At 42.0% G+C, this 25,020-nt stretch overlaps 1 protein-coding gene across 15 annotated transcripts in view; it reads left to right on the top strand.

Moving 5' to 3' along the window:
• Window positions 1–25,020, top strand: part of TLE4 (TLE family member 4, transcriptional corepressor) — a 141,106-nt gene that overhangs the window by 70,270 nt on the left and 45,816 nt on the right. For all 15 annotated transcript variants that reach the window (XM_027040982.2, XM_027040983.2, XM_027040986.2 and 12 more), the window contains one exon: window positions 958–974. In XM_027040982.2, the coding sequence (XP_026896783.1) occupies window positions 958–974 (17 nt within the window). The remainder of the gene's footprint in view (window positions 1–957; window positions 975–25,020) is intronic.

The raw sequence follows: 25,020 nt of genomic DNA, 5'->3' as shown, positions 1-25,020 counted from the left end.
ATGTTTGAAATAGTGAGTGGCATTAACAGCTCATTTTGACCTCCTCCGTTTTGGGAAAAGACTTACTGATAGAAACTACTTGATAATTTAACAGAGCCAATTATTATTTATAAATCAGATCAGCCTATCTGGTGCGATAAAAATCTTGCAGGTGAGAAAACAATTTTAGTAGTCTTAGTACTTGAGAAAGTGCAGCCCAAATTAAATCTGTTGATTTAACTACCTCTCTCACACAGGCTGTCTGGAAGCATGAAATGAACTCATCTCTTCCTAGAAGAACAGCACAATTGTTTATGCAAATAATTGATTTAAAGGACAGTTGTGCTCCTTCTAGATTGGTTTCTTCCCTCCGTTAAAGTATATGAGATATTTTGATGTGACCGTCTGTTTGTATGGTGCTTACCGATAATTTTTATTAGTCAATGGCAGAAAAGCAAACGAGATTTCTCCCAGCATTCCTTTGTGGGAATTTAGTTAGCACAGGGGTGGTTCTTTCGTTAGAAAGGTGTGGTTGTAATTAAAACTTCATATCTACTCCTCTTTCAGTGTCATTACCATGAATTACAATCTTGGGTAAATGATTTTTATCACCTAAACATAAATTTCCCATCTCTGATGTTGGAAACACTGTAATGTTGTCATCCAGTTACCTAAATGCTGTGATGCAGAGCTGAAGCGTGACTATAAACATCTTTGTAAGTGGACAAGTCAATAAGGAGTATAAATAATCTGAGTATCCAGCTTTGGCCTCTGAAATTGTGTCAAAGGTAGATTGGCACTTTGCGTGTGGATCTGGTCGAATGGCATTAATAATGAACTTGAATGCAAAGTTGCCATCTGTGCCATTTATTATGTAGCAGAGATCAAGTTTGATAAATGGATGATCTTTTGTAAACTAACTGGTACTTTTCTTTTCCCTTCTTCCCACCACCTGTGTTGCTGCCGTTTTGCCTGTAGACAGAGACTCCATCAAGGTAGGACTCAAACCCACAGATTAAGGAATGGCTTACTAGGTCTCTAAATGATTTGAATAAATCTAGAAACGGAGTCTTCGAAATGTACAGAATGATGTGGTGGGCTTTACCAAATAGTGGTCAGCTGCATTTTTTGACTGTTTTCAGTTGTGTGTGGGAGGTTTTTGAAAATCTCAGTCTTACTTTTCTGTCACAATCTGATTTATAGACCAAGATTGTCCTACAGAAGATCTGGCTTGCAGTGCTCATTTTATTATGTCTTGCTGTGTGACAAAGAATAACTACTTCTTTTCACTTAGGCTTTGGCTGTAAGATAAATAATAATGAAGAGTAAATAAATTGATTGATAAGAAATGTACCTTAGTCTCATTTTAGAAAAGAATTCCATCCTACAAAACTCCTTAACAAAACATTTGTTTTAAAGCGTTTTTCTTCGGGGCACCTGAAGTAGCTCGGTCGGTTAAGCGTCCAATTCTTAATTTTGGCTCCTGTCACGATCCCAGTGTTGTGGGATCGAGCCCCGTTTGGACTCTGCTCTGAGCGTGGAGCCTGCTTGGGATTCTCTCTCTCTCTCCCTCTTTCTCTTTCTCTCTCAAAATAAATAAATAAACTTAAAAAATTTTGTTTAGATCTAAAAGGTATGACCCCATGGAATAACATCTTGTTTCCTGGTATAATAAGGTATTCTCCTTAAGTTTTGCATCTCTCTTATCTGCCTCTATATCTCTTTATAGACAAGTTGTAGGGAAAGAGGAAAAGTATTGGGGGCCTAATAATTTGGATGTGGTTGTGTAACCCCAGAATGGGATGTACTCAGGATGCCTGAATTTATATAGTAAGCAAACAAGAAAAACAGGCCGCCACGGCAGGACATGAGGAAAATATGAAAATCGTTCGATCACTTTTGAGCCAGGCACGGTGTAAATATGCCCGTGTGTTACGCATAATTATATATGTAATATGTATTGTATTTTGTACAGATTAGAAGGAAAGCATAGTTCTCAAGCATCGGCCAATGCACAGATGCTGTCAGTTCTTTTCCTTACATTTTGCAACAGTTGATTGTTGTGAATTATAAGCAGTTCTGTCTCTTGTAGTTTTTAATGAAGTTATGTTTATGAAGACTAAAATCTTCCCCTGAAACCACATGTGCTCTCCCTTTGAACGCCTCTTGACTCCTTGTCCTTTTTTCCAAAACCCTTACATAATGGAAAATAAAAATTAAGTGTATCTATTTTACCCTTCAAGAGTCTTTGTAATTTGAAAGGGCATATGTACACCCATAGAAATGTCAACATTTACAATTGAAACTGCACACACTGAATTATTTACTTACGCTTTTACAGTTGTATATTTTGTTGTAGAATATGCATATCAATATGTAGATTTTTTAAAAGAGCAGTTTTAATCTGAGTTTGGTAAGTGTTCCACACACGTGTACTTAGAAGTAGTGAGTAAATGCATCCACCAGCATTAGCTGATAGCAGCCCTTGGAAAGCCTGTCTAGTTATTCTGAGGCCAGGCATATAAACACTCCCTGCCTTCTTATGATAAATACATACCTTCAGGCAGGCCAGTGAACTAAACAAAAGCTCCTGTCCTGCCCCACTCTCAGAAGACTATGAAAATATTTATACTCCAGTGCACACTTTTGCGTCAATTACATTTTATATTCCCTTGTGCCAGAGTAGGGTGTATTTTGAAATCATCTATAATCATTCAGGATGAGTCTGGGAGTGAGTGTCTATATAGCCAGCAGCCAGGGGGAAAACAAAAAGCAAATAGAAGTGGATGATTTTCCTTGATTTATTATGGAATGGTAGCTATAAATAGATGTTTCTTGTCGGTTAGCGTTCTCAAATTGGAAGTTGTGTCAGCTTTGGGGTTGTGCTGTGGCTTTGCAAGGTGAAACAAGTTTGCTGTTTTTCGGCAATGTGTTCTGTGATGCTCAGGGAAAGTTAGTTGCTTGTTCCATTGATCGTCCTCATCCTCCCTTAAGTGGCTCCTGGTTAAGAGGGGCTTTTTATGATTGTCTGCTGTGTGACTCGAGATGGTTTTTTATCAGCCGGAGCGTGCCAGTTGCCTGCAGCTGGAGTCAGGCTTGTATGAAATAATTTATTCATGCAGGATAATGCTCCTTAACATTTAACAGGTAATGAACGTGACATAAATTTCCTTCTTGCTTTTAATTTTTCCCTTTCCTCTTCTAATGTGCAAACAGGCAGCTCTGGTGCTCTAAATAATAAGTAATTTTTGGCCATCTGTCAAAAGGAAATTTCAATACAAATTTAAATTAATGGTGCCTGAAATTTTTTATAGCTCCTCTAAAAGCCTCTAATGTGCAGAAAATTCTGAATCTGCTGGTAGTAATTAGTGTTGCATGTAATGAGGATGTGGGCAATGTTATACAGCCCCAGTGTAACATTTTGATATGGTAGCAAAATTTTGATTTATACAAGGTTGTGGATGGGTTTAATTGTGAGAGACACTTTAAAATGTTTTCTTGACGTTACAGATTATTAAACAGGGCAGATTTCAGAATAGCTCATAAAATGTAATTTAAACTTACTGTAAAGATTCAGATAATTAAGGTGCCTTACCTTTTTAGATGTCGAGTAAAATGAGAAAAATTCACTTGTGAAAGTGTTGGGCCTTTTTCTTCCTTTTCCTTTCTCTTCTTGGAGGTTCTGTGGCCACTAAACCTATGCTATTGGCTTTATTGATCTTGTTTTCTATAGCTCCAGTAGCCAAGTTCATTCCTAAGCCTTTTATTTACAGATCTGTATCTGAAGTTTTTCAACAAGGGTGAAGAAGGTAAATATGGACGTAAATGAGAAAGCACTGTAGAAGCCCAAGAATCGGTTTATTTGGTGACAAGAAACCAGAATGGGGTGTATTATAGGGCTGTTGACGCGAGGGTCCAGGGCACCTGCTTTTCATTTGGCTCTCTGTAACTCCATATGCCCAAGCCTGGGTCCCAGAAACACAGACCGTGATCCACTCTTATCCTTAGGGGTAGGTTGGAAGGCCCAAATTTAGTTCTCCAAGAAGCTCCCACAGTGGGGCTCCCACTTCTCTCTCCTGACTGGGGGCTTTCTCGCCATCTTCTGGCACATACGGTACCATTTCTCTCATGCCTTGAAGCGTCATAAGCGAAACCAAGGGAACATTCTCTAGTGTGGTGGAACCTCGCACTGCCTGTGCCTCCTGAGGGTAAAGGGGTAAAAGTTGGTTGGCTCCAAAGTGGCATTCCCGTATCCTGCCAGGAGCTGCCCAGTTGCTGGTGGCACCAGTTCATGAAGAGAAATCATTAGGCTCCTCACATCACTCTCCCATTTTTATCTGAGCGGCTGATGGTGAGGATGATGAATCAGAGGTATGAAGGCCAAGTTACCCAAAACTTGGTAGGAATTTGAGGTTGAGCAATTAGTCTTATTACCCCCAAATGTCTATACAACTCTGCTGCCGTCTCGCAAATGACAGATACCCAAATCAAGACCAGTTTAAATAGAAGTAGAAAAATAGCGAAATTCACTCTCACCAACTATTGGTAAACTCCATGGCCCCTCTCAAATTGGTATTGTGCAAACTTTGTGATTTCATTAGTCCTTTTAATATATATTATGTATCCCAAATGCAGTAACCTCCTCGAGTCAGACCTGTGAAGGATTTGCCATGTTTTTTGGTAAAATATAGCACAAGTATATTTGTTTCCTCCAAAGTGGTGGTGGTTTTATTTTACTATTTTCATTGGATTGTTTTCCCCAAAATGCCATGCTCATCTTGAGAGTATGATCATCTTTAGTGACTTGTACACTGCCAGATTAATCTCCAGAAACAGCATACCATCTTAAAATGCCGTGTTTATGTTTCCACACAGTCCGACAATATGGCACTTACAATTTTTGTAAGTCTTGCTAGCATAAGTATGGGTGGTGCACTTTATTTTTCTAAACTTACATGTAGTTATTTTTCAACCAAAAGGCTTTTCTGTGAGTGCATATACTGTGTTTTCCCTCCATTTCCTACGTAAATTCTTTTTGTTTGTTTGTTTCACGGTTTTCAGAATGATCTGCTCATTAGTCATATCTAAGGCAATGCTTGTGTATTCTGCCTCTGCTATATTTTGGTGTTTATTCTATGTAGATGATTAAAACATCATACGTTGCTTTTCTTCTTGCTTCCAATTCTTTCCTGTTGGCAGTAAAGGTTTGTCAGTGGAGAATTAGACTAAGACTGTTTTTATATAAAAATTGAAGTGTATGATTCAGGCCAAGAAAGCACTTTTACCTCATTAGTTGGGTGTTACAGGTGAAAGTGGGCTTTTAGCTTGAATTAACAGAATGATTACTTCTGTTGGTACACCAAGACTTAATGGTTAAGGTTCTGTTCCAGGATCTTGTGTGACCTGTATGATTTGATGATGGGTTTTTTTCCTGTCTCAAAAGAGTATCAGTCTGAAAAAAGTGTGCCTTTTATACGTTTAACCCTTTGGCATGTCTCGTGTGGGGGAAAGTGGAGAAGAAGCCACTTGAGAAAGAAGAAAGGGGGACCAGTGCGAGAGGGGATAACCCAGTGGCCCAGTCAGTGTTGTTTTTAACGCTGCACCCCCCCCCCCCCGCCCCTATGCACCTGTTTAAGATGGGAATGTTTGGCATTTTACCATGTGGGAGAAAGCTTGATGGGATTGATTCCCATCTTTCATTACTGTAGACTTTAGAAGGACATGTTATAGAAAGACAAAGGCATAAAGTGATAGGAGACTAGATTAAAAAGAGGAGTAGATGAAATCTATAAAACACTAGCGAGATGGTATAAACAAAACACCAGCCCTAAACCAAACTCTACTGGAGCTTGCATTGTCTCCTCTTTTCCCCTCAGGCATCAGTACTCTGAGAAAAGGATGTATCTAAATAAGGGCTGTAACTCGGACACTGCAGCTTATCCGCTCTAACCTAGGGAAAAATACGGTGGATTCTTACTCAGTCCCACTGCTGCACGTGCAGCTCAGTTTAGATTTCAGCGGCGAAGGTGGGAGGCTGGCATATGCTCATCTTTCAGACGTGAGGAGGTGCTAAGGCCTTGTCCAAGGTCACATAGGCAGTGCCATCCTCAAAAAAGAAGCTTTTGGGGTGACTCTGCCTTCTTTTTTGCTAGTAAAAATTTGAAAAACTTAGAAATAGAGATAATAGTGCAAAGATCCTCCATATACTTAACATGGAGGTATAAGAGCTGTCAATTTACAGCCACATTTTAATCTATTCCTCCTTTGCTGAAGTATGTTAAAGCAAATCCCAGATAGCATGCCTTCGCCTTTATGTACTTCAGTGTGTAAAGTGAACACATGTCTTTAAATAATGGACATGTTTTTGGTAACCATAATGCCTTTAATCACTCGGTAAAAATAATTATTTGATAGCTTCTAATATCCAGCCTACAAGCAAACTTCTTTGATGATTTCCAATAATTTATTTGCTTGAAATGGGGTCCAAATAGGATCAATTTCATTTTGTTGTAATACCCTCAGGTTTCTTTTAATCTAGGTGTTTCCTTCACTTTTAAAACTTTCCCTCTGCCACTGACTGGTTGACGAACCTGGCCTGGGCTTCCTGTAGAATGGTCCATATTCTAAATGTCTCTTTGTGCTTCCTGGTGGTGGCAAGAATACTTTCTGCTGAATCGTACCGGGAAATGTCTTTTTCTTACGATGGGAGAATGGGTAGAAGAATGACCCCTTGGTTTGCGTGTACGTGTTGGCGATGAGCAATCTAATGAGGTTTATTAATACACAAAGGTGTATTACAAATGATGCTGATCGTTGATAAATGGAATTCTCTTTGTGTCCTTTAACCTTCACACACACACTGTGATGTATTTGAAATCCAACTCCACTTTCCCAACGTAAATATGACTCAAGATGGGCTTTCAAAAATAGGTTTTTAAGTAGGATTTTTAAAATATGTTAAGTACATCTGTTTCCTTGTGCATGGTGTCCTAGATGCCCTGTGCTCCAACAGAATAAAGTTCTCTCCCACTAAATTTTTAGCTCCTTGAGGGCAAAAATCTTAATCTTCTTTGTGGAACTGTATAGGATGACACATCAAGGATTAGTTAAGAAGGGAATTGTAATAGAGTTAGGAAAATCCTGACCCTGCTAGGAATCCTCTCTCCCTCTAGGTTAAGCTGTGTCACAGTGGCAGGTCCCTGGATCGCAAAGCTATTCTGCTAGGTATTTTTTTCAAGCATTTGGAATGTAGATGTTTTCTTAGGTCATTTAATTCTGCCCTACAAGTGAACTTTACAATAAAAATCTCATACCATAGGGTATGTTTCATTAATAAAGTTGGCCACACCATTAGCCAAATAAATACAAGTGGCAGTTTTACTTCATTTTGGGAGTGGGGTGCCTAGGGGATAGTTTAGTGTTTTAAAGTAGGCTTCTCAAGCATTTAATGTTTAACTCTTCAGTTTTCCAAAATAAGATGGTAATTTGTAATGAAATGTTTGAGTATCATTGTTGCTTTTCTGTTCTTTGTAGAAGTATTTGTTTCTAATGTGCATTTTACTATGTAGTTACCTTATCGAGGGACAACTGGGAACTTTTGTTCTGTGGGTTTATGATGCAGTAATTTGTTCAGTATTAATTGATACCTGCCTCCAGGCGTGTAAGCTGTGTGAAATGTAACAGGTGCCCTAATTCCAGAAAATATGTTGTAATTGTTTGTTTGTCGAACGGATGAATAAATATCTTTAGGGCATAGCTGGTCCTCAGGTGGCAGGCACAAATGGATTAATGATGTGACTGGGGGAGAGGTGCCGCTCCTTTGCTGTGCCCTCCTCCCCGGATCACCCAGGCAGAAGGAATAATTACCGGGGGGGGGGGGGGGTCTTCCCCAGCTGATTTTTGGCAAGGGTGGTTTCTTTATCTCCGTGAACCATCCCTCTTCGTTATTAGACATTTTCATCCTGATGTTTAACGTGTCTAATTTGCTTACTTAGAATGCATTTCATCTCTTGAAAAGTTAATATCTAACATTTCAGTTTTGTGGAAGGGCCTGAGATTATTTTACTGGCCCTTGAATTTCAGAAGTGTTTGTTTCTTCAAATGTAGATAGTTCTTGCAAAAAAAGTATTCCAAAGAATTGTTCACCATCTTTTTTGTGTTTTACAGTAACACCCATAACCTACTCTGGCAAAATTACAAAACCACTCAGGGTGGCTGTGCATTCTTGCCTCTCAGGCTTTATTGAATCATTTTTACTGGAAATCATTGTATTTACTTGTATCCAACTCCCGTATTTTACTCTGTGGTGGTTTAAAGTAATTCATGTGTGTCTGGAGTTCAAGACTCCCTACGCCTGAGGGCCATCACTACTAAGGGTTGTAATGTCAGGTGTAGAGTGGAGTCTTACCTAATTATGGCCATGCCAGCCACGTTGGGGCAGGATTGAACACCATTCTGGTGTCGTGACAGAGTAGAAAGGAAGGGTGCTGAGGGCTGAGAAGCGCTTTCTGCAAGAATTTTAGATTCCTTTAAATAAGCTTGTCATTAAATGACAGTAATAAAATCATATTTTGAGACTCAATAAATGCTGCTTAGATCTGCCAGATCGGAAGTTTAAATGTTAGCGTTGAACTGCTTCGTTGTTTTCCTTTGAATCTAAAAAGTGAACAAAAGTACCGTTGCTTTAGCTTTATCAGATGCATTACTCGGAACCAATCCACTTGTTTCTGTATGCTTTAGAAAGCATGTCCGGCTTCCAGCACTAGTCCCGTAAGTTAGTTAGATTCCTGTTTCTTTGCGATGGCTGAAGGTGGTGGATAAACACGGTCCCCCCCACCCCCGGGTCCAGTGCCTCCCGTAGGCGTGCAGCTTCAGCAGCAGGCTGCAAACAACAGCATGCCCTTGCACGAAACCCACCCCTGCGTCATCTACCTTTCTTCCCTCACTGTTTAATATTCCATCCCCTCCTCAACCTCTGAATGTTCAAGAAAAGCTTACACTTTCCTTTCCTTCACACCCCTCGCCCCCGTACTGAATTGCAGTGAGGTGGAAGTTAAAATGTCTTAAGCATTATTGTTGTAAGTGAGCTTTCTTAAGACGGTAATAGGGTCGAGCGAGGGGAATTCTTTTTCATGGAAATGGACTCATTATTTAATTGTATCACACCCTAAGGATTCTTGAATTTGTCTTTCAAAATTGGTGCTTTCCAAGTTGCTGAGTATTCAGATTTTTAAGGGGAAGAGGAGAGGGGAGGGGGAAGGTAAACAGGTTTAGCGATGCCACCCAATGAGAGAAGCTAGTAGGCAATGTAATGACGCCTCGTTTTGATTTACTCTTTCCTATGGTCATTTTAATTCTAGAAATTTTTGAGTAGTCTCTTCATTTATCTTTCTTTAAACTTCTGTTTTCTTGAGCGACATTTGGCCTTTTGAACAACAAAATAAAATTGGAAATGCTAATGTTTTGAGCCAACTAAAGGCGGAAAAATAAAAATGTCACCATGGTAACAAAGCTGCTTTCTAGATGGTTTCCTAAGATATGCCTGAACTAGAAGCAGATGTCTGATTTGAGAATCTTGCCTCCTTCAATGTAAACAAATAACTTCTGGGCAGGTGTTGGAAATAATATGGAAATCCTATTAAGGGGCCCTGGGTTCCTGTCAGTCAGGAAGCCCGTGCCACAAAAGGGCTGGTTGTCACATAAAGGAGCAGAGTAAATTCTCATTAGGCTTGAGCTTTTCCCAGGAAATGATTGTCTCGGTGTGTTCTTTCTGCTGTGAATCTGAATGTAAGCTGTTGCTTCTATTGATCTATTCACTGGCTTTATTTTTCTCCTCTTCATTCCAGATCCTCCCTCGCCCAGCCAGCCTGTATTCTCCCTCTCACCCACCCCTTCCCTTTAGATTAACACTTGATCTGTGCTACTGCTCTGAGAGTTGTGACATTTGTGATTTTAACCTCCCGCCCTGGGGTGGGGTGTGGGGGGAGGGGATGTCAGTCTCCATCCCGGGCCCGTTGGACAAAGAACCGGGCTGATTAGGCCGCCGCCAGCGGCTGTTTGGAGCCAGCACAGTGAGCCATGGCCAGCCCTGAATGCTGTGCTGTGTACGTTTACTTGGAGTCATATTTGTGTTAATTAAGCAGAAACTAAAAGCGTGAAGAGACAGCACTTCGTGAACTTTTTAAAACCTACCTAGTTGTTTCGGTAAGCCTCCAAAACTGCCTGAAAACGGTAGCCACTGGCCACGTGAAGCGTTACAAATTTACATTTGTTGAAATGCAATAAAATTTTAAAAACTAGCTTCGTGGCAGCAGCTAGCCACACTGTCATGTGCTCAGTAGCAGATGTGGCTGCCGTGACTGCCTTCCCAGTGCAGGTGTGGAACGGTCCCATCATTGCAGAAAGTTCTCTCCCCTGGGAAGAGACTTTGGCCTGACAAGACTTGCTGGTCCTGCTGGTTAAGACCAACTGTGATATTTAGCAGCAAGGGTCTTTCCGGAGCATAGCAAGTCAGGGGCATATGCATGGTTTGCTTTTTGTAGTAGCTTCTGTGCTGCTCAGAAATCGTTGGTGTGGTCGGTGGCGCTACTAATAGAGGGATTTTTAAATGGTTGTAGGTCTTTTTTTCCCTAGTGCAACTGGTTGAGCAGTTTAACGTGGATCTTCCCAAAATGGACCCCCAGGAGATACATTTTAATGCTTCTAGATAGAAAGTTGGGGCAGTTTGGTGGTGGTGGTGGGAGGGTTTGAAGGCCGTGCATAACGATGCCTCTTCATAATGCTCAGAAGGTTAAATGTGGATAAGCACAAAACAAGGCTTCAGAAAAGCCACACTATTATTATGCAGCATTTCTCGGACTATAGTCCCCGAGACGCACTTCATAAAGCCAATAAAGCTCGCACTGGTGGTCTCCCGTTGCCCTAGCAACGGACCATGGGGCACAGTGTATGTGAAATGCATGAACATCTGTGAATTAATCTTTTTTAGTTTGTTCTTTTCTTGGCACTGATTGGGCCACTCTGGCTTGTGCCTGTGACACTGTGTGTGGAGGGGTAATCTGGAGCGGTCCCCAGGGTCTTGCCCTAAAGTGGATGGTGGGATGGCCAGCGAAGGGAGATTGATCCTGCCAGTGCATTCAGCAGCAGAGGGATTTGGCCTGACAGCACTCTCGGTGGGATGTTATTAGCTTACTTTCTGGTGCATGGGGAAATGAATAAAAAATTTTCTAGTAAATCTGGGCATTATTGGGTTTATTGGGCTGCCCTGAAAAAATAATCTTTGGAGAAAATTGAAATAATCGCTTGTGTTTATACCACAGTGATCAGGACTTGACTGGCCTCTGAGTTACCCCACACCCTTGCCCTAGCCTCAGGCCGAGCCTCTTCCCCCGGGATTATAACCAAACCATATTGGGCTAGTCAGAGGGAGGCTCCCGAATTGGGTGCTTAGGCTGGAATCTGTTTTCATAATAAAATCTGGTAGTAACCTAGTCTGCCCCTATTTAGGAAATTTTAAACTGAGCTGGTGACATTTTTGCCCTTGAGAAAATCGAGCAAGCTGTGACTAATAGAGAATTAGAGAGTGGGGCATCCAGCAATAATCCTTTGGTTAGATAAGTTACACCCCCAATCCTAACAGGATTGTCTTCAGTTCTTCCCATTTTCAAACTGGCGCCCTCCTTCCAGATTGTAGCACGTTCCGCAGACTCTGTGCTCAGTTCCTCCTGTCAGTGCCAGATGCTCACTTGTGAACTGTTTGGCTCACCCTTGTCGTTTTCAATTCCCTTCTTCTCTTCCTTTTTTCCTTCTTCTCCCTCATTTTGGTCTCCCTCCATTCTTCTTTGTGGCTCCACCTGTTTCCTTCCTGGGGAGGAATGAAAGAATACTACATATGAAAGGTGTCCCAGGTTGGATGTAGTCTGTGCTTAGTATGTAGGGTGAGGAATTGCTTTAATAAGTGTGTTAAGATAAAAGTCCATGGTGGGGCGCCTGGGTGGCTCAGTCAATTAAGCGTCCGACTTTGGCCCAGGTCATGATCTCGCGGTTCGTGGGTTCGAGCCCTGTGTCGGGCTCTGTGCCGACAGCTCGGAGCCTGGAGCCTGCTTTGGATTCTGTGTCTCCCTCTCTCTCTCTGCCCCTCCCTAGCTCATGCTCCCACTGTCTCTGTCAAAAATAAATAAATAAACTTAAAAAAAAAAAAAAAAAGATAAAAGTCCACGGTACCTGCTAGTCCATATGATTTGCTTGATTGTCATTCATATTGAGGGTCATCTAAGTAGAAAGAACTGTCATTGGGTATGTTTGCCTTTGGATATTAAAAACGCACAGCTGAACTTCTGTAGCTGGACAGTTTTCCTGATTTTCTTTTGACAGCTTACCCCAAATTATTATCTTAATGGTTCCTGACTTTGAAACCTGTGTTGGTGTTGGTGTTGATAGATGAGCTTGAAAATTGAGCAATGCGGTCAAAATAAAATATTGAAAGTTTGTTGGTAGGTATTGATTTGGCAGCTGGAGGGCAAATAGACTTGCGTTGTGCCTTTGGGGGTGTGTGGTGGAGATTAGATACAATCCCTTCCCCTCCAGTTGTTTTCCTATTGAAGTATGGGACTGAGATATGCTGCCTTCTGAGTAGAATAAAATATATTACTGGACAGTGCCCCTTCGTTTCTCTGAGCTTCCGGTTGGTCCTGAATTCTTTTAAAATGTGCATATAAAACTAGTTTACAATGATTGGAGGACAGCTTTTGAAGGCATTCTTCCCAGGAAGCTGCCAGGGCTGATGTGCAAACACATGCAAACCTGGAACCTTCCCACAGACACTGACAGCATTGCCAGTGGCAATATTCTGTAGACTCCCAGCCTTGATGATGGTGCCTTTTTATTGGTATTTCGATAGTTTTGTAGGAATCAGCAAAGCAATTGGACTGTAGGGCTAAAACATTATATCGTTAGACTCGTGGTGTTTGAGCCCCCTCAACTTGCTTTTCAGGTGGTTTCTCTGATTAAAAAAAAAAAAAAAAAAAAGTTTTCTGTTGCTGCTCCCAGTAAATAGCTCCATTTCAGGTCAGGTGAAATGGTCTTCTTTCAGGAATCTTTTAAAGTTACCAACTTTCTAGTTGATACGTGGAAGCCAGCCTCAGAAATACAACAGTTATGGGGGTTATTAAAGATCTTTAGAAGGAAGTAGAATTCTCAAGTTGTTTTTCATATTCCGGACTAGTATTTATTTTTTGAAAGCACAATTGTTTATGCCGAGAACTAAAAATTCTTAGACACTTCTGGTAAGAAGTGAGAATCCCACAGTAGAGTAATAAATGGCAGTGAGTCCACTGGCTGTTGGGAGCAGAAGACACGAGTTTGAATCTCTTGTTCCCTTCACCTGTGTTTAACCAAATGTGTTAAAAGCAGTAATTTTATAACCTGGGTATTTGAAGGGGGAAAGGAAAGCAAATACAAATAATCTAGAAGGGAAAAGGCCTCCTTACTGTATGGACTAGCTCAGCAAACAACATAATCCTTGAATTTTTAACTCTTCAGCTTTTTGTGTTTTTAAAGCGTTTATAGAAATAATATCAGTACTTTCCTTCCACTTGTGGATTGTGTCTGGATCTGTAAAAATCTAAAGGTTTTTAAGGGAAAAAAATTCTCACATGGTTTTTCGGTGCATTGCAGTGAAGTGTTTGGTGGTAGAAGCAATCTCTTCAAAAGATGGGGTTCCCCAGACTACATGCCAACTTCCTGTTGGGCCTGCCCCGAACATTTGTCGGGCCTGGGAAAGGGTGCAAATGTCTAATACGTGTCTAAATATTTAACAGTTATAAATCCAGTTAATAAATACACCTTCATGATTATGTGAAAGGCCAGCATTGAATTTAAAGTTCTCAGGTCCCCTGGAGTTCAATGCTGGAACCACATGGGCCCCTCACGTGTGCTTTTCTAGTAGACACCCCAGCTGTCACTTCAAAACGTTGCACCTCGGTGGCTGCCCTCAGGTCCAGGTATGCTCAGACCGACAATTTCGTCTACCCTTGAGGGGCTCCAAGAAGAAGACTTTGGTAAACCCTGTATGAGGGTCAGGAATTTCGGGGTCCTAGTGCCCAGCTCAGGGCCCATGCCGGGGGAGGGGGGAGGAGGTCAGAGAGTGGGGGGGGGGGGTTGTCCCTTTGGTCCTGAGGGAGGTGTTCAGCTGGATTAGGGCCCAGACCCCAAGTCAGGGTTCCCTCTTGCCGGGCTGTTTGGTTTTTGTGTGATTTTATAAGCCATACACTTAAGACAAAAGAAAGGAAAAGTGGGGATTTGGAACAGTTACATCTCAGAGTCATTCTTTGTTAAATAAACGTCAACATTTTTATCAAAATTAGTCCAGGGCATTGATGTTCTAAAATGCAGTCTTTAGGAACGGGTACTTTTAAACTATGCTTTGCAGCTTGTTAATACACTTCTAATTATGCTTTTAAAATACTCCATTAGAAACCATAAATGCATGTTGTACCTTTCGGCAGTGGTTCTGAAAGGCAGGGGGACACTTCTAAAGTTGAACAAGGTCAAAGATAGATGGTCGGTCGTGGGTTGCCCTGACTGGCTGAGTTAAGTGGCTTTCTGCTCGGCTCTACCCCCAGGCTGGGTCTTAGTGAAGCTTAGGCCTCCAGTGACAATGCCAGGCAAGGTTAGACCCAAAAGGATTAGTTGTAAAGAGTTGGCTTTCTTAGACTAGAGATTATCACTGGGAACTCACTCGGGTCATGATTTCTGTTTTCATCCGCTTTTGTTCCTTTATGTGCCTCTGCATCGGACAGCTGGAGGCGCCGCGGAAATATTTGAAGAGCCCTGTTTAGTAGTTTACGTGGAAAGTCATTGAATAATTCACATAACAAATGATTAGACAAGCACTTGTCCATCTAACTGAATTATTCTACATGTTTGCCGAAGCAGCAAAGGAGGAGCTCAGTCTCCTCCTCCAGAGGGTACACAGTGGCCATATTGACCCATCTGGTTATTGGGTTTCAGCCTTTTGTTGACATTGTTGTAAATGAAAGCGGCCCGGAAGAGCTTTGGAGCAGCTGGGCTGGATAATTGTGAAGGATTCATGCTTGTTGCTGTTACCCCCAGTGTTTGCAGTGGGTTGTTTGCTTTGACTTTTGTTGAACTGTTGACAAAAGCATTAGATACAAATGGGAACAAATAAAGTGGTGAGATGCCAGGAGGGCTTGGCAGGAGTAGAGGTTTTCATTCCGACTTAAATGGGGGCTGTCGGGGCTGTCGGAACTTATCTAGATGCGAAATGGAAGGTGTGTGTGTGTGTGCGCGCGCGCGCGCGCGTGTGTGTGTGTGTGTGTGTGTGTGTGTGTGTGTGTGTAGTTTTCTTTTCACATCCCAAGCAGGAAAATAGTTTGCTGTTTATGTACCTTGGCTCACAGAGGTGAGAGATTTAAGGAGGCCCCCATGTTTTAGAAAACCTTAAAAAAAACCACACTAGACCACTGCCCTTCTGCCGTTTTGCTGATCAGGAATGCCGTAACCCAAATAGTTTCTAGACTCCCCGTTTCCCAACTTGAAAAAAAAAAGACGACACTTTTAATAGTGGAAGTATATTGGATTGGGGAGATGACAGACATGACGTTGAGGTGGGGAGGATTAAGAAGAACAGTATACGCTAAAATAGTATAGCCAGCAAAATGGAAGTCATTTACTGGAACGCTTTTAATTTGGTTTAAACAAAATACTCTTTTGTATATTCAAATGGGGAGTAGCTCAGCTGTTGTGAAGCCAGAAAATTAATGGTATTTTTAGTGAAATAGCAAAAGCATGTCAACAACATAGCTGCAGATGATAATGTTGGCATTTTATTCATGAGGAATTATCAATGCAGGTTACTGGACAACATAGTGTGACTGGAAATGATTGAGTGTTGGAGAAGCCGCTGTCCTTCTGCTCGATGATTTCATTTTGCATTTAGTCTTCCTCAGGCTTATTTGTGCATGTATTTTCCCTATCACAAACCAAAATACAAAGTCTTCTTGGCTGAGGATTGTATGCATTTTCTCCCCTAAAAATTTCTGGAAGGGAAGGTTCCCTTTGAGTATTGATTCAAAAGCTGTGGACTGTTTTCAGTGGCCAGATGGTCAGTCGAGGTGGGTGTGCTTGGGAGAAAGGTCTCTCTAAATAGGTCCGTGGGAGCTGTCTAAAAGCACCAACCAGCAAACTTGACCGCAATATGGTTGACAGATGACGCTGCCGAACTTGCCTTCCCTGGCAAGCAGAGGGTTTCGAATACATAGGCCAGAAAAGTGTCTATAAAACCTGAGCAGGGAGAGACAGAAACTGTATTTAGGAAGTTCAGATGCCCTCTGGGCAGTGCATTTCAGCAGTAGGATAATTGAAAAGTTCACTAAAAGTGTGTGTGAGTGGTCAGAAAAACTAAGCCATGCCTTTGTGTGTCTGGTCCTTCATTTTGGTCTGAAGTGCTCTGGGCACCTTGAGTTAAGACCTCCTTTTGTTGTTACCGCTTCACCCGCTGTTGGGGCAAGGAGAATGGTGCTTCCGCTTCTGTGTTCTGTTCTCCTGATTTCCCTCCCCTACTAGTGACAGAAAGAATGGATTGCACCTTTGTGTAATTGTTCCAGTACCTCATGATCAAATCATAAGGAATTCTGGTGGGAAAGACTAGGCAAGTACTGAGTTTACGTTAAAAGGGAGAATGTCAGGTTGCTTCTGTCTTTGCAGCGTGTCTGGTCACTTGAGAAGCGGAGGGGACTTTGTGAGTAAAGGAAAATGGAGTTCATTACGTGATGGTGCTCTGCAGCTGACGAAAAAGAACTGCAAGATGCTCTCCTGGTTTCACCTCCTGGATATTTGGTTATTTCAATAGAGATGATCAAGGGTAGGGACCTAGATGTGAAATTCGCAAGGAAGAAACGCCTGAAAGGATTGGTATCGAGTGGGGATAAATGCCTCCCCTGAAATGGGGAAATGCTCCAACCTGAGCAGTTGAGGTTTCTGACAGAGGTTAGTCCTCCAGGGAGGAGGCAGGGACTTCATGCAGGTTAGAAAACTTGAAAAGACAAGAAGGCAAGAAGTTTGCCATCGTTCACAAGCTGGAAGAAGAAAAGAGAGAGACCTAGACTCCACAGACTTGACTCAACAGGACTCCAAAATTATAAGAGACCTGGGCAGAAACACCATAAAAGACTCACAAGTGAAGTGAAAGGAGTTCAAGAGAAATTGACTTAGGCTGAAACAAGTAGGTTGTTACACTGCATCCCTCAGGCAGTGGCCGAGGGGCCGCAGGGGTAAGCGTATTTAGGAAGAGACATTTTTTACAGTCAGCTCTGCCTCAGTCTTCCCTCCTCCTCTTCCTTTCCCACCCCTCGTTCATGTCTGCTGTGCTCTTAAAGCTGAAATAGCATCCTCATAAAGGGTGACTCTTTGTACACTGTTTGAACCACATCTCTTCATGTTGGGAAGCTGGTGTATGTTGGGACCTGTCCACATCTGTGCGTGTGACACACTGTGACCTCTAACCATCCCACAGGTGAAAAGCAGTGTTAGGGATACCGGTTAGAAACTTAAGTTCTGGGGTCAGATACCCTGGCTTCAAACACTGCCCTCTGCCACTTACCAACCTTGTGACCTCTCTACAACCTCTTTCTCTGTCTTCTAATTCCTGGGACACAAAAGTGAATGTAGTGGTAAAGGTTCATGGGTGCTTAACACTTGGTAGGCACCCAGTGAATCTTACTGTTAGTATTTTTTTAGCACACAATACGGAAAATTTGAAAATGACTCAGTTTCATTTATTCTTTTGGGATTTAATATTTAAATCAACTTGCATTTCGCAAGCAAACACTAGACTGACAGCAGAAAGCAGCAAACTAGAAATGTGTTAGGCTGTGGGGGAAATTATTCTGGGATTAAAATTTTGCTGCAAAAAAATCTACAAAATGGATCTTGTACGTGCAGATGGTTGAGAATTAACTTTAGCTGATCTGAGCACACATTTAATTCCAAAGGGGATTTCGTGTTTCGGTATAGTTCAACCTCAGCTGAGAGCGTGACTTTTATGTATTTCACAGCAAAAACCTCTTGCCACTCATAATAGATGAAATTGGAGACCAAGTGGGGAGAACCTCGTGGGTTCCTGTCAGCCTGAATCCTCATTTTAAGAGGCATTCCCTTACTGTCCCAGCGCAACGTGACTCTGCTGGTATTCCTGACCAGCCGTCCAAGCACTGAAGGGCTGGCCTGGGGACGGTGGTCCCGAGGTTTACCTTGCGTTTTATAGAGAGCCTCTTTTTACTTTCATGTCAGATTATCTGTAAAATGGACCTCTCCCTCCAGTGTTGTAAACCGTAACAATTCCGGCGTTCCTCTAATTGTGTGGGGAGAGGGAGTATACCCAGTGGATGCTTGTGGAGCAGGAGAGACTCTTGCTGCTTTTCATTATTTTACTACTCATACACCTAATCCCTGTCAATAAGGTTGACTGTTCGGGGAAGGAACACACATCCCTGCACTGTAATACTGATTTATTTGCAGCTCCTTGTCTGCAGGCTGAGTTAACAGAGAAATCTCACGAGGCAACAAGAGTCAGTCTTGGTATGGGCTTTGGCAGGGGTGCATCTGAGGGGGAAAAAGGATGTTAGCGGCATTCGGAGTGCTGGGGGATGACGGACGGCGGGCCTGGGTCCAGCGAGGGAGGTCCAGGACTGCCACCACCCGTATCTGAGAAGTGCTCTCATAAAGGCAAATGTCGAGGAGAGAGAGGCTCAGTATGCTACCTGGTTGCCGTGTCTTCAGTAGAGAGAGTAGATTCACCTCAGTTTCTCTGGAACGTTAGTCTAGAAGCTTTCGTATAGCCTGTGCTTTTTAGGCAGTTGAAACAGTATTTTACCTTCCCTGTTTATTTTCTGGTACGTGCCCTTTCCGTGATGCCATGCGTGTCCCGTGTCCTCCAGAGCCTGCAAAAATGAGGGACCCCTCCCGTTGTGGGGAGAGGGCGCCCGGACTGTGAATTCACATTACTCAGAGAGTCCTACCAGGATTCAAGCAAATTCTGAATTTTCTTAATAGGAATGACAAAAGGGCCAGAGTTTTGGAAAGCAAGGTAACAACTGGGCATTGGGTGGTGCTTGCCCTGGTGGGGAGAGTTTTGGCCTAGGCAGGTCTCCCACTGGGGATGGAGGTGAGGGACCCCTGAGCAGAAAGGACTTTAGCTCCCCACAGGGGTCACGGCTGGTCTCACAAAGCTTTAGAAGGTGTCTTTCAAATGACTCTTTCTAGAGATTTACCCCATCTGGATGTTTAGAGCCATTTTCTTGGATAATCTATTGCCTGTGAGACAGAGGATTTGGGAGCCATCAGCCAAAGTTGAGGCAGTCCATTCTTCCTAATTACCAAACCTTTGTTTTTAGGAAAGTCATGTCTCCACGAAGGCTCAAGAATCAGCTATGCTCCAGAATTCTTGGGTCTTTTTACCTTTTCCTCCCCGAAATGCCACTTTTGAGTGCTTATTAGCTCAGGTTTGAAATTTGATTGAGAAGAATTCATACTTTTCTGGTTATCAAAACTGAACAGCAACCGTGTTTCTCTGTAGAGATTTATTTTACTTAAAAGATAAGAAAATGGAATATACTCGGCGAAGAAGGACTCGATTAAGTGGAAACTTTCTACAGCCACATTCGACTTCTGTTATAGAAACAAGTGCGAGTGAGGGCAGGTGGGGTGTAGAACACTCTCAGCCCAGGAACTCAATTAAAAATGCTTTAAAAATGTAATTCCAATCAATTTGGATAGTCTTAGAACATTGCAAGATGTGTGAAAACATGCTTTAAATGCCAGCAACCAGTGAAAAGGGCACGGTTTCAGAAACCCTGCTATAAATTATGTGCCTTTGGCTTTCAAATACGTGCAGGATACATCACTGAAATATTCAGAATAAATATCAGAATTGTACGGTCTTTGCATCCAACAAGGAAGGAAATTTTTAAAGTGCTGGTTTTCTTGGCCTGAGATCCTGATTTTTTTTTTTTTTTTTTTTTTTTTTTTGGTGGTGGTTGTCACAACATTTGTTTTGGGAGATGTGCTAATCAGATCTGATGATAACAAATACCATTACAACAAAAATATCCTTACAACCAAACAATTTCTAGACCCCAACCAATAGTCCACTTACTTAAAACAATATTAAATGTAACCCAGTTCCATTAAGGCAAAATAATGTGGGTAAGTCTTAGAGGTTTTTCCTTCATGATTTACCTCCTGGAATCCCATGTATGTAAATTGGCAGTGAGTAATTTCAGAAATGTTTGTTTGCCTTTAGAATATACTACATGATTTTTTAAAGTGTGGTTTCCCTTTCAGATAACTTTATGCATAGGTCCATATCAAAGTATTTGCTTTCGTGGGAGGATTCCACCTCAAGTGAAATGTTTCTGTCTGATTTCCTACTTTGCATATTTTAGTTTTTTTAATTTTTATATCTAGAAAAGTTTTCATGAATAACTTCCCCGTACAAAAATTAAAGTTGCAGTATAATTCATGTTTTACTCATTGTCAGCCACCAAAACCACAGGCTGCATCTTGCTCCAAAGTAGTAAATGTGAAACAAAACATAGACTCAACATGTAGTTATGGCGAATGGTCATCGTCACACATGAGTGGGTTTTGCCCCTGAGCCCTGGTGGCCGTTGCTTCCAATCCTGGCCAGGTATGTCTTCCTCAGTGAGATGGCCTTGGAGACTGGGCAGTTCTGGTTGCTCTGGCTCTGGCTCTTGCCTCTGGCTGTCCCTGGGCCCATCACCCCTGGAATCTTCCTCTGAATTGCCCTCACCTTCTCTAGTCCCCTCATAGGACACATGCCTCAGGCTTCCTTTCCTGTTGAGGGAGGTGGCCTTTTGCTCTTCTCCATGTTTATGAAAATTGCCGGAAAGCTGCTTAGTATAGAGCGAAGCAACCCGGGCTTTGTAGCCACTGTCATTGGTTCTAGAGGCAACTCTGCCACCTGTCAGCTTTGTGAGCTTGGACAATAATAATAAAAATAATGAGCACTGAGGGTGTGTTTATTCCATGCTGGCCGAGTCCTTACCTTGTGCCCATCCTTTGCTTTAGTCCTAACAGGCTGAGGAAAGTGGGACACAACGAGGCTAAGAGACTTGCCCATGGTCACCTGGAATGTAATTTGTCCGATGAGCTGATTAGAATCAGGTTAGTGTCCAGGGCCCATCCTGTTCGTCTCTGCACCAGGGTCAGTTTCAGTCTCATCTGAGTGTACCTTTCTTGGTGTAGGATTTTAGTATGAGGACTAGAGACGCGTTCGAGGAGACCCGGCACGGTGCCCGCCCCTTCGGAAGACAGCCGGGCTCCTACCTGAGCTTCTTCCCTTTCTTGTCTGTCACATGCACGGAAATCCACACTAAATAGATGTGATTTTGTGCATGTGTAATGATGCTGTTGTGATGTGTTCGCCTGTGTGGCTTAGCTGTCATATGTCCTTAGGAGTGTAAGCACTTCACCAGGGGAAGGTATGTGCTTTTAATAATGGTGATTTGAGGCCATTTTTGTTTCTCAACATTTTGGAATGTTATCACACAATCCTGTGTGTGTTTTTCTGTTAAATTTCTCATATTCAGCAGATGTATCCTCCTCCTCTTACAGCTCAGAGTCTGTTATCTGACTAATTAAAATTTATGCAGATGAAAATCGGAGAAAGAGTTTAACTTGTCACCTCATCCTCTTGTTGGGGGTTAACAGGAATACTCTTGCAGTCAGAATTCCCTAATTTGGGTTTTAGAGTTTGTTGTCATTTTTCTTTCATGGAGAAGCAAGGGTTGTTTTGCTTTTTTTTTTTTTAACATAACCACTAACTGCATTTAGTGATGATACAGTACTTCCTGACTTAAATGTCTGTAATAATTTGTAATTTTTTTTTAATGTTTGTTTATTTTTGGAAGGGAAAGAGAGCACGAGCAGGGCAGGGGCAGAGAGAGAGGGAGACACAGAATCCAAAGCAGGCTCCAGGCTTCGAGCTGTCAGCACAGAGCCCAACGAAGGGCTTGAACTCATGAACCATGACATCATGACCTGAGTCGAAGTCGGATTGCTTAAGTGACTGAGCCACTCAGGCACCCCAATAATTTGTAATTTTTAAATCTATTTATGCTTACTTCTCCTTAACTGATGCACAAATGCTCAAGCTTTTACTGTTTTGGCTGTTATTTTCATCAGCTGACTTGGAGATTTATGACACAAATTGAGGAAGGACCACTTGTATTTCGTAACTCAGAGTCCCCTTTGGCCTCTTTGGACTGTTCTGCGTTTTCCTTTCCAGTCCTTTCCTTCTCTCTGCTGCTGCCCCTCCCCCCTCCAGGAAAGGATGACTTAGTACTTTCAGGACAGAACGCATGGGACACTTGCTTAGGAACCACGGGGGAATGAATGCTTTATTGCAGTGCTGTATCAGTTTGTTGAGGATAATGCGGAGAATTAAGTTGGGGGCTGCATATGCTGGTGATTTCTGCTTTTAAATACTAAACCCCCGGGGGGGGGGGGTGGTGGAGGGGGTGGAGAGGGCCCACGGCCTGACAAGAGCAATTTTGTGTCGATTTGTGGATCCACTTGAAAAGAATTAACAGAAATGGAATCTCCTTTATTCTATATTTATTTATTTAAAATGAAAATAAAGCATGATACAAGGCTATCCTGTCAGTCCACAGTGGGGGACTCATTAACAGCTATTTATGGGCAGTTTCTGTTTTTGTTTTTTTAACGTTTATTTATTATTGAGAGACAGAGCATGAGCGTGGGAGGGGCAGAGAGAGGGACACACAGAAGCCTAAGCAGGCTCCAGGCTCTGAGCTGTCAGCACAGAGCCCAACGTAGGGCTCGAACCCACAAACTGCAAGATCATGACCTGAGCCGAAGTCGGACGCTTTACTGTCTGAGCCACCCAGGCGCCCCATCATTAACAGCTATTTATGACTGGGGGCTTGAATCATTTTCAGGATCCCTCTTTTGTTTATGAAGCACTGTCTATGCCACCCTGATTAGTCATTCTGCTTTTCTTTTGAACACAAATCTTGGCTTTACATTAGGGAACTGCAGTGAGGAGAAATAGATGGTGCCTGAGCGTCCTGCACCGGCCACTTTGATGTGATTGGGTCCCAGTCATCTTGCAAGATGCTTAAAGCTAGTTTTCCCTGGTAGAGTGGCAGTGAAGGAACACTATTTTATACTGTTTTATTCTACTGCCATATTTGATGGCCTGTTAATTGCCACTGATGTTTGTTTTAGAGACTCTAATTAATGGGATTCTTCACTGTTTTTGCTCCCCAAGGTCTTTTCCAGCAAAGGATACAGCAGATAAAGTAAATAAATTATTGCTTTTGTCACTGCTGAAATTATTTTGGTTCAGAAGTCTAACTCCTTGAGTATACCTTATTATTTTTTAAAATAAAATACGTAGAAAGAAAAAAAAAAGCCAACTGGTGATACAGTAGAAAGAGCACTGGGCTGAGATTCAGGGATTCTGCTCCTGTTATCTGACCTTGGGGGTGTCCTCTATTCTCTCTCAGCCTCAGTTTTGCCATCACATTGCATAACTGCTTGGGTTCTTCAAGACCTAGCGTTTATGGCGTATTATATGATAAGTGTAATGAAGTATTGTGAAGTTTGTTTATCGTATATGTGGGAGTATTTTGTTTATTCAGATTTGTTTATTCAATTTGCTGGCAGTACTCCGTGGTGCAGAAGCCCCAGTTTAGTTTACTAGTGGGCCACGTGCTTCTCCTGCTTTATCTCGTTTTAGGGTGTCCTTTCTTTTCCTTCAAGATGTTAATTTTAATTACCTATAAGGACTAGACGATGGTAAGAGCAGAGACAAGATGACATGGCAGGAATTACAAAAAAAAATTTTTTAGGTTGATAATCACAGGTCCTCATAACCTGATTTCTTCATTAAGCTTTTTGTAAGACACTTCTATATTTTGAATTTATATATGACCAGTGCCAGATTTAATTTTTTACTTTGTTTTCTGGAAACAAACTTACACCCAGCCTCTACCCTCCCAAACTTTTAAGATGTGGCATCCTCACAATCTCCCTCTGGGTTTTGAATTTAATTTTGTCCTTAATTTCACCTCTGTATCGATGTGGTCCAGTGGTGGGCACTCTTTTGCCTATACAATCGGAAGTGGGCAGTGTAGGAGGAGGATCCTTACGTTTGCCAAACTCAGAAACTTAAGGAGGAAGATTAATGAGAGATTAACCTTATCAGGTGCTCTTGGTAAAATTGCTTTCTTCTCTTTTGAATGTCTGTTTGTATATAAAGGTGAAGATCAAATCAGAAGCTTGTTGGCAAAGCAAGTAGTGAGTGGGATGCACTTGCTGCACAAGTTCAGAGAGCTGTTTTACATTGTATAAAGTCCTCGTATTTGTTAGAGAAATTAGCAGGAAATCATGTTAGCCATATTCTGAAATACATGAGATAAGGCAGGAAAGAAATTGGGCACAGCCTTTGCCCAGGATCAGGATGCTTCAGTTCAGGGGTGACGAGCTTCATCCAGTTGTGTGTGGACCTGCCTCTTTGATAATTAGAAGCTTTGTTTCCTCATAATCTTGCCTCTGTGAGCCTAATGCAGTACGACCAGAACTAATGTGTAGGCTTTAATCTGTACACATTGTCTTGGGTAAACATCCTTCTTTATCAGCAGATTTTCATTACCTGAATCAGAAACCACATGCAGACCTCATTCTGCCCGAGCTTCTCCTCTTACTAGTTATAGGCCCTCAGACAAGTCCTTCTCCCTGCTTTTATTTCAGTATTAAAACCAAAGTAGTTGGACCAGGAGTCCTCTAAATCTGTTGTCTGCATTTAAAAAACCAGATTCATTCTGGGGAAAATAATGTATTGATGTATTCAAATGAGTCTTGGATATACTCCGTCCACTGTGGTGAAAAGAACTTACCGTCTGCCGGTTTAATGAACAATATAGTTTGTTTTTCATGTTTAGATGTACAAGTGAAAATCGCTTGGATAGATTTGTT

The sequence above is a fragment of the Acinonyx jubatus genome, chromosome D4 (genome assembly GCF_027475565.1).
Source record: "Acinonyx jubatus isolate Ajub_Pintada_27869175 chromosome D4, VMU_Ajub_asm_v1.0, whole genome shotgun sequence".
In the NCBI taxonomy this organism is placed as follows: domain Eukaryota; kingdom Metazoa; phylum Chordata; class Mammalia; order Carnivora; family Felidae; genus Acinonyx; species Acinonyx jubatus.
Note: the sequence above shows the minus strand (reverse complement) of the source record. Positions and strands in the feature narration are given on the sequence as shown.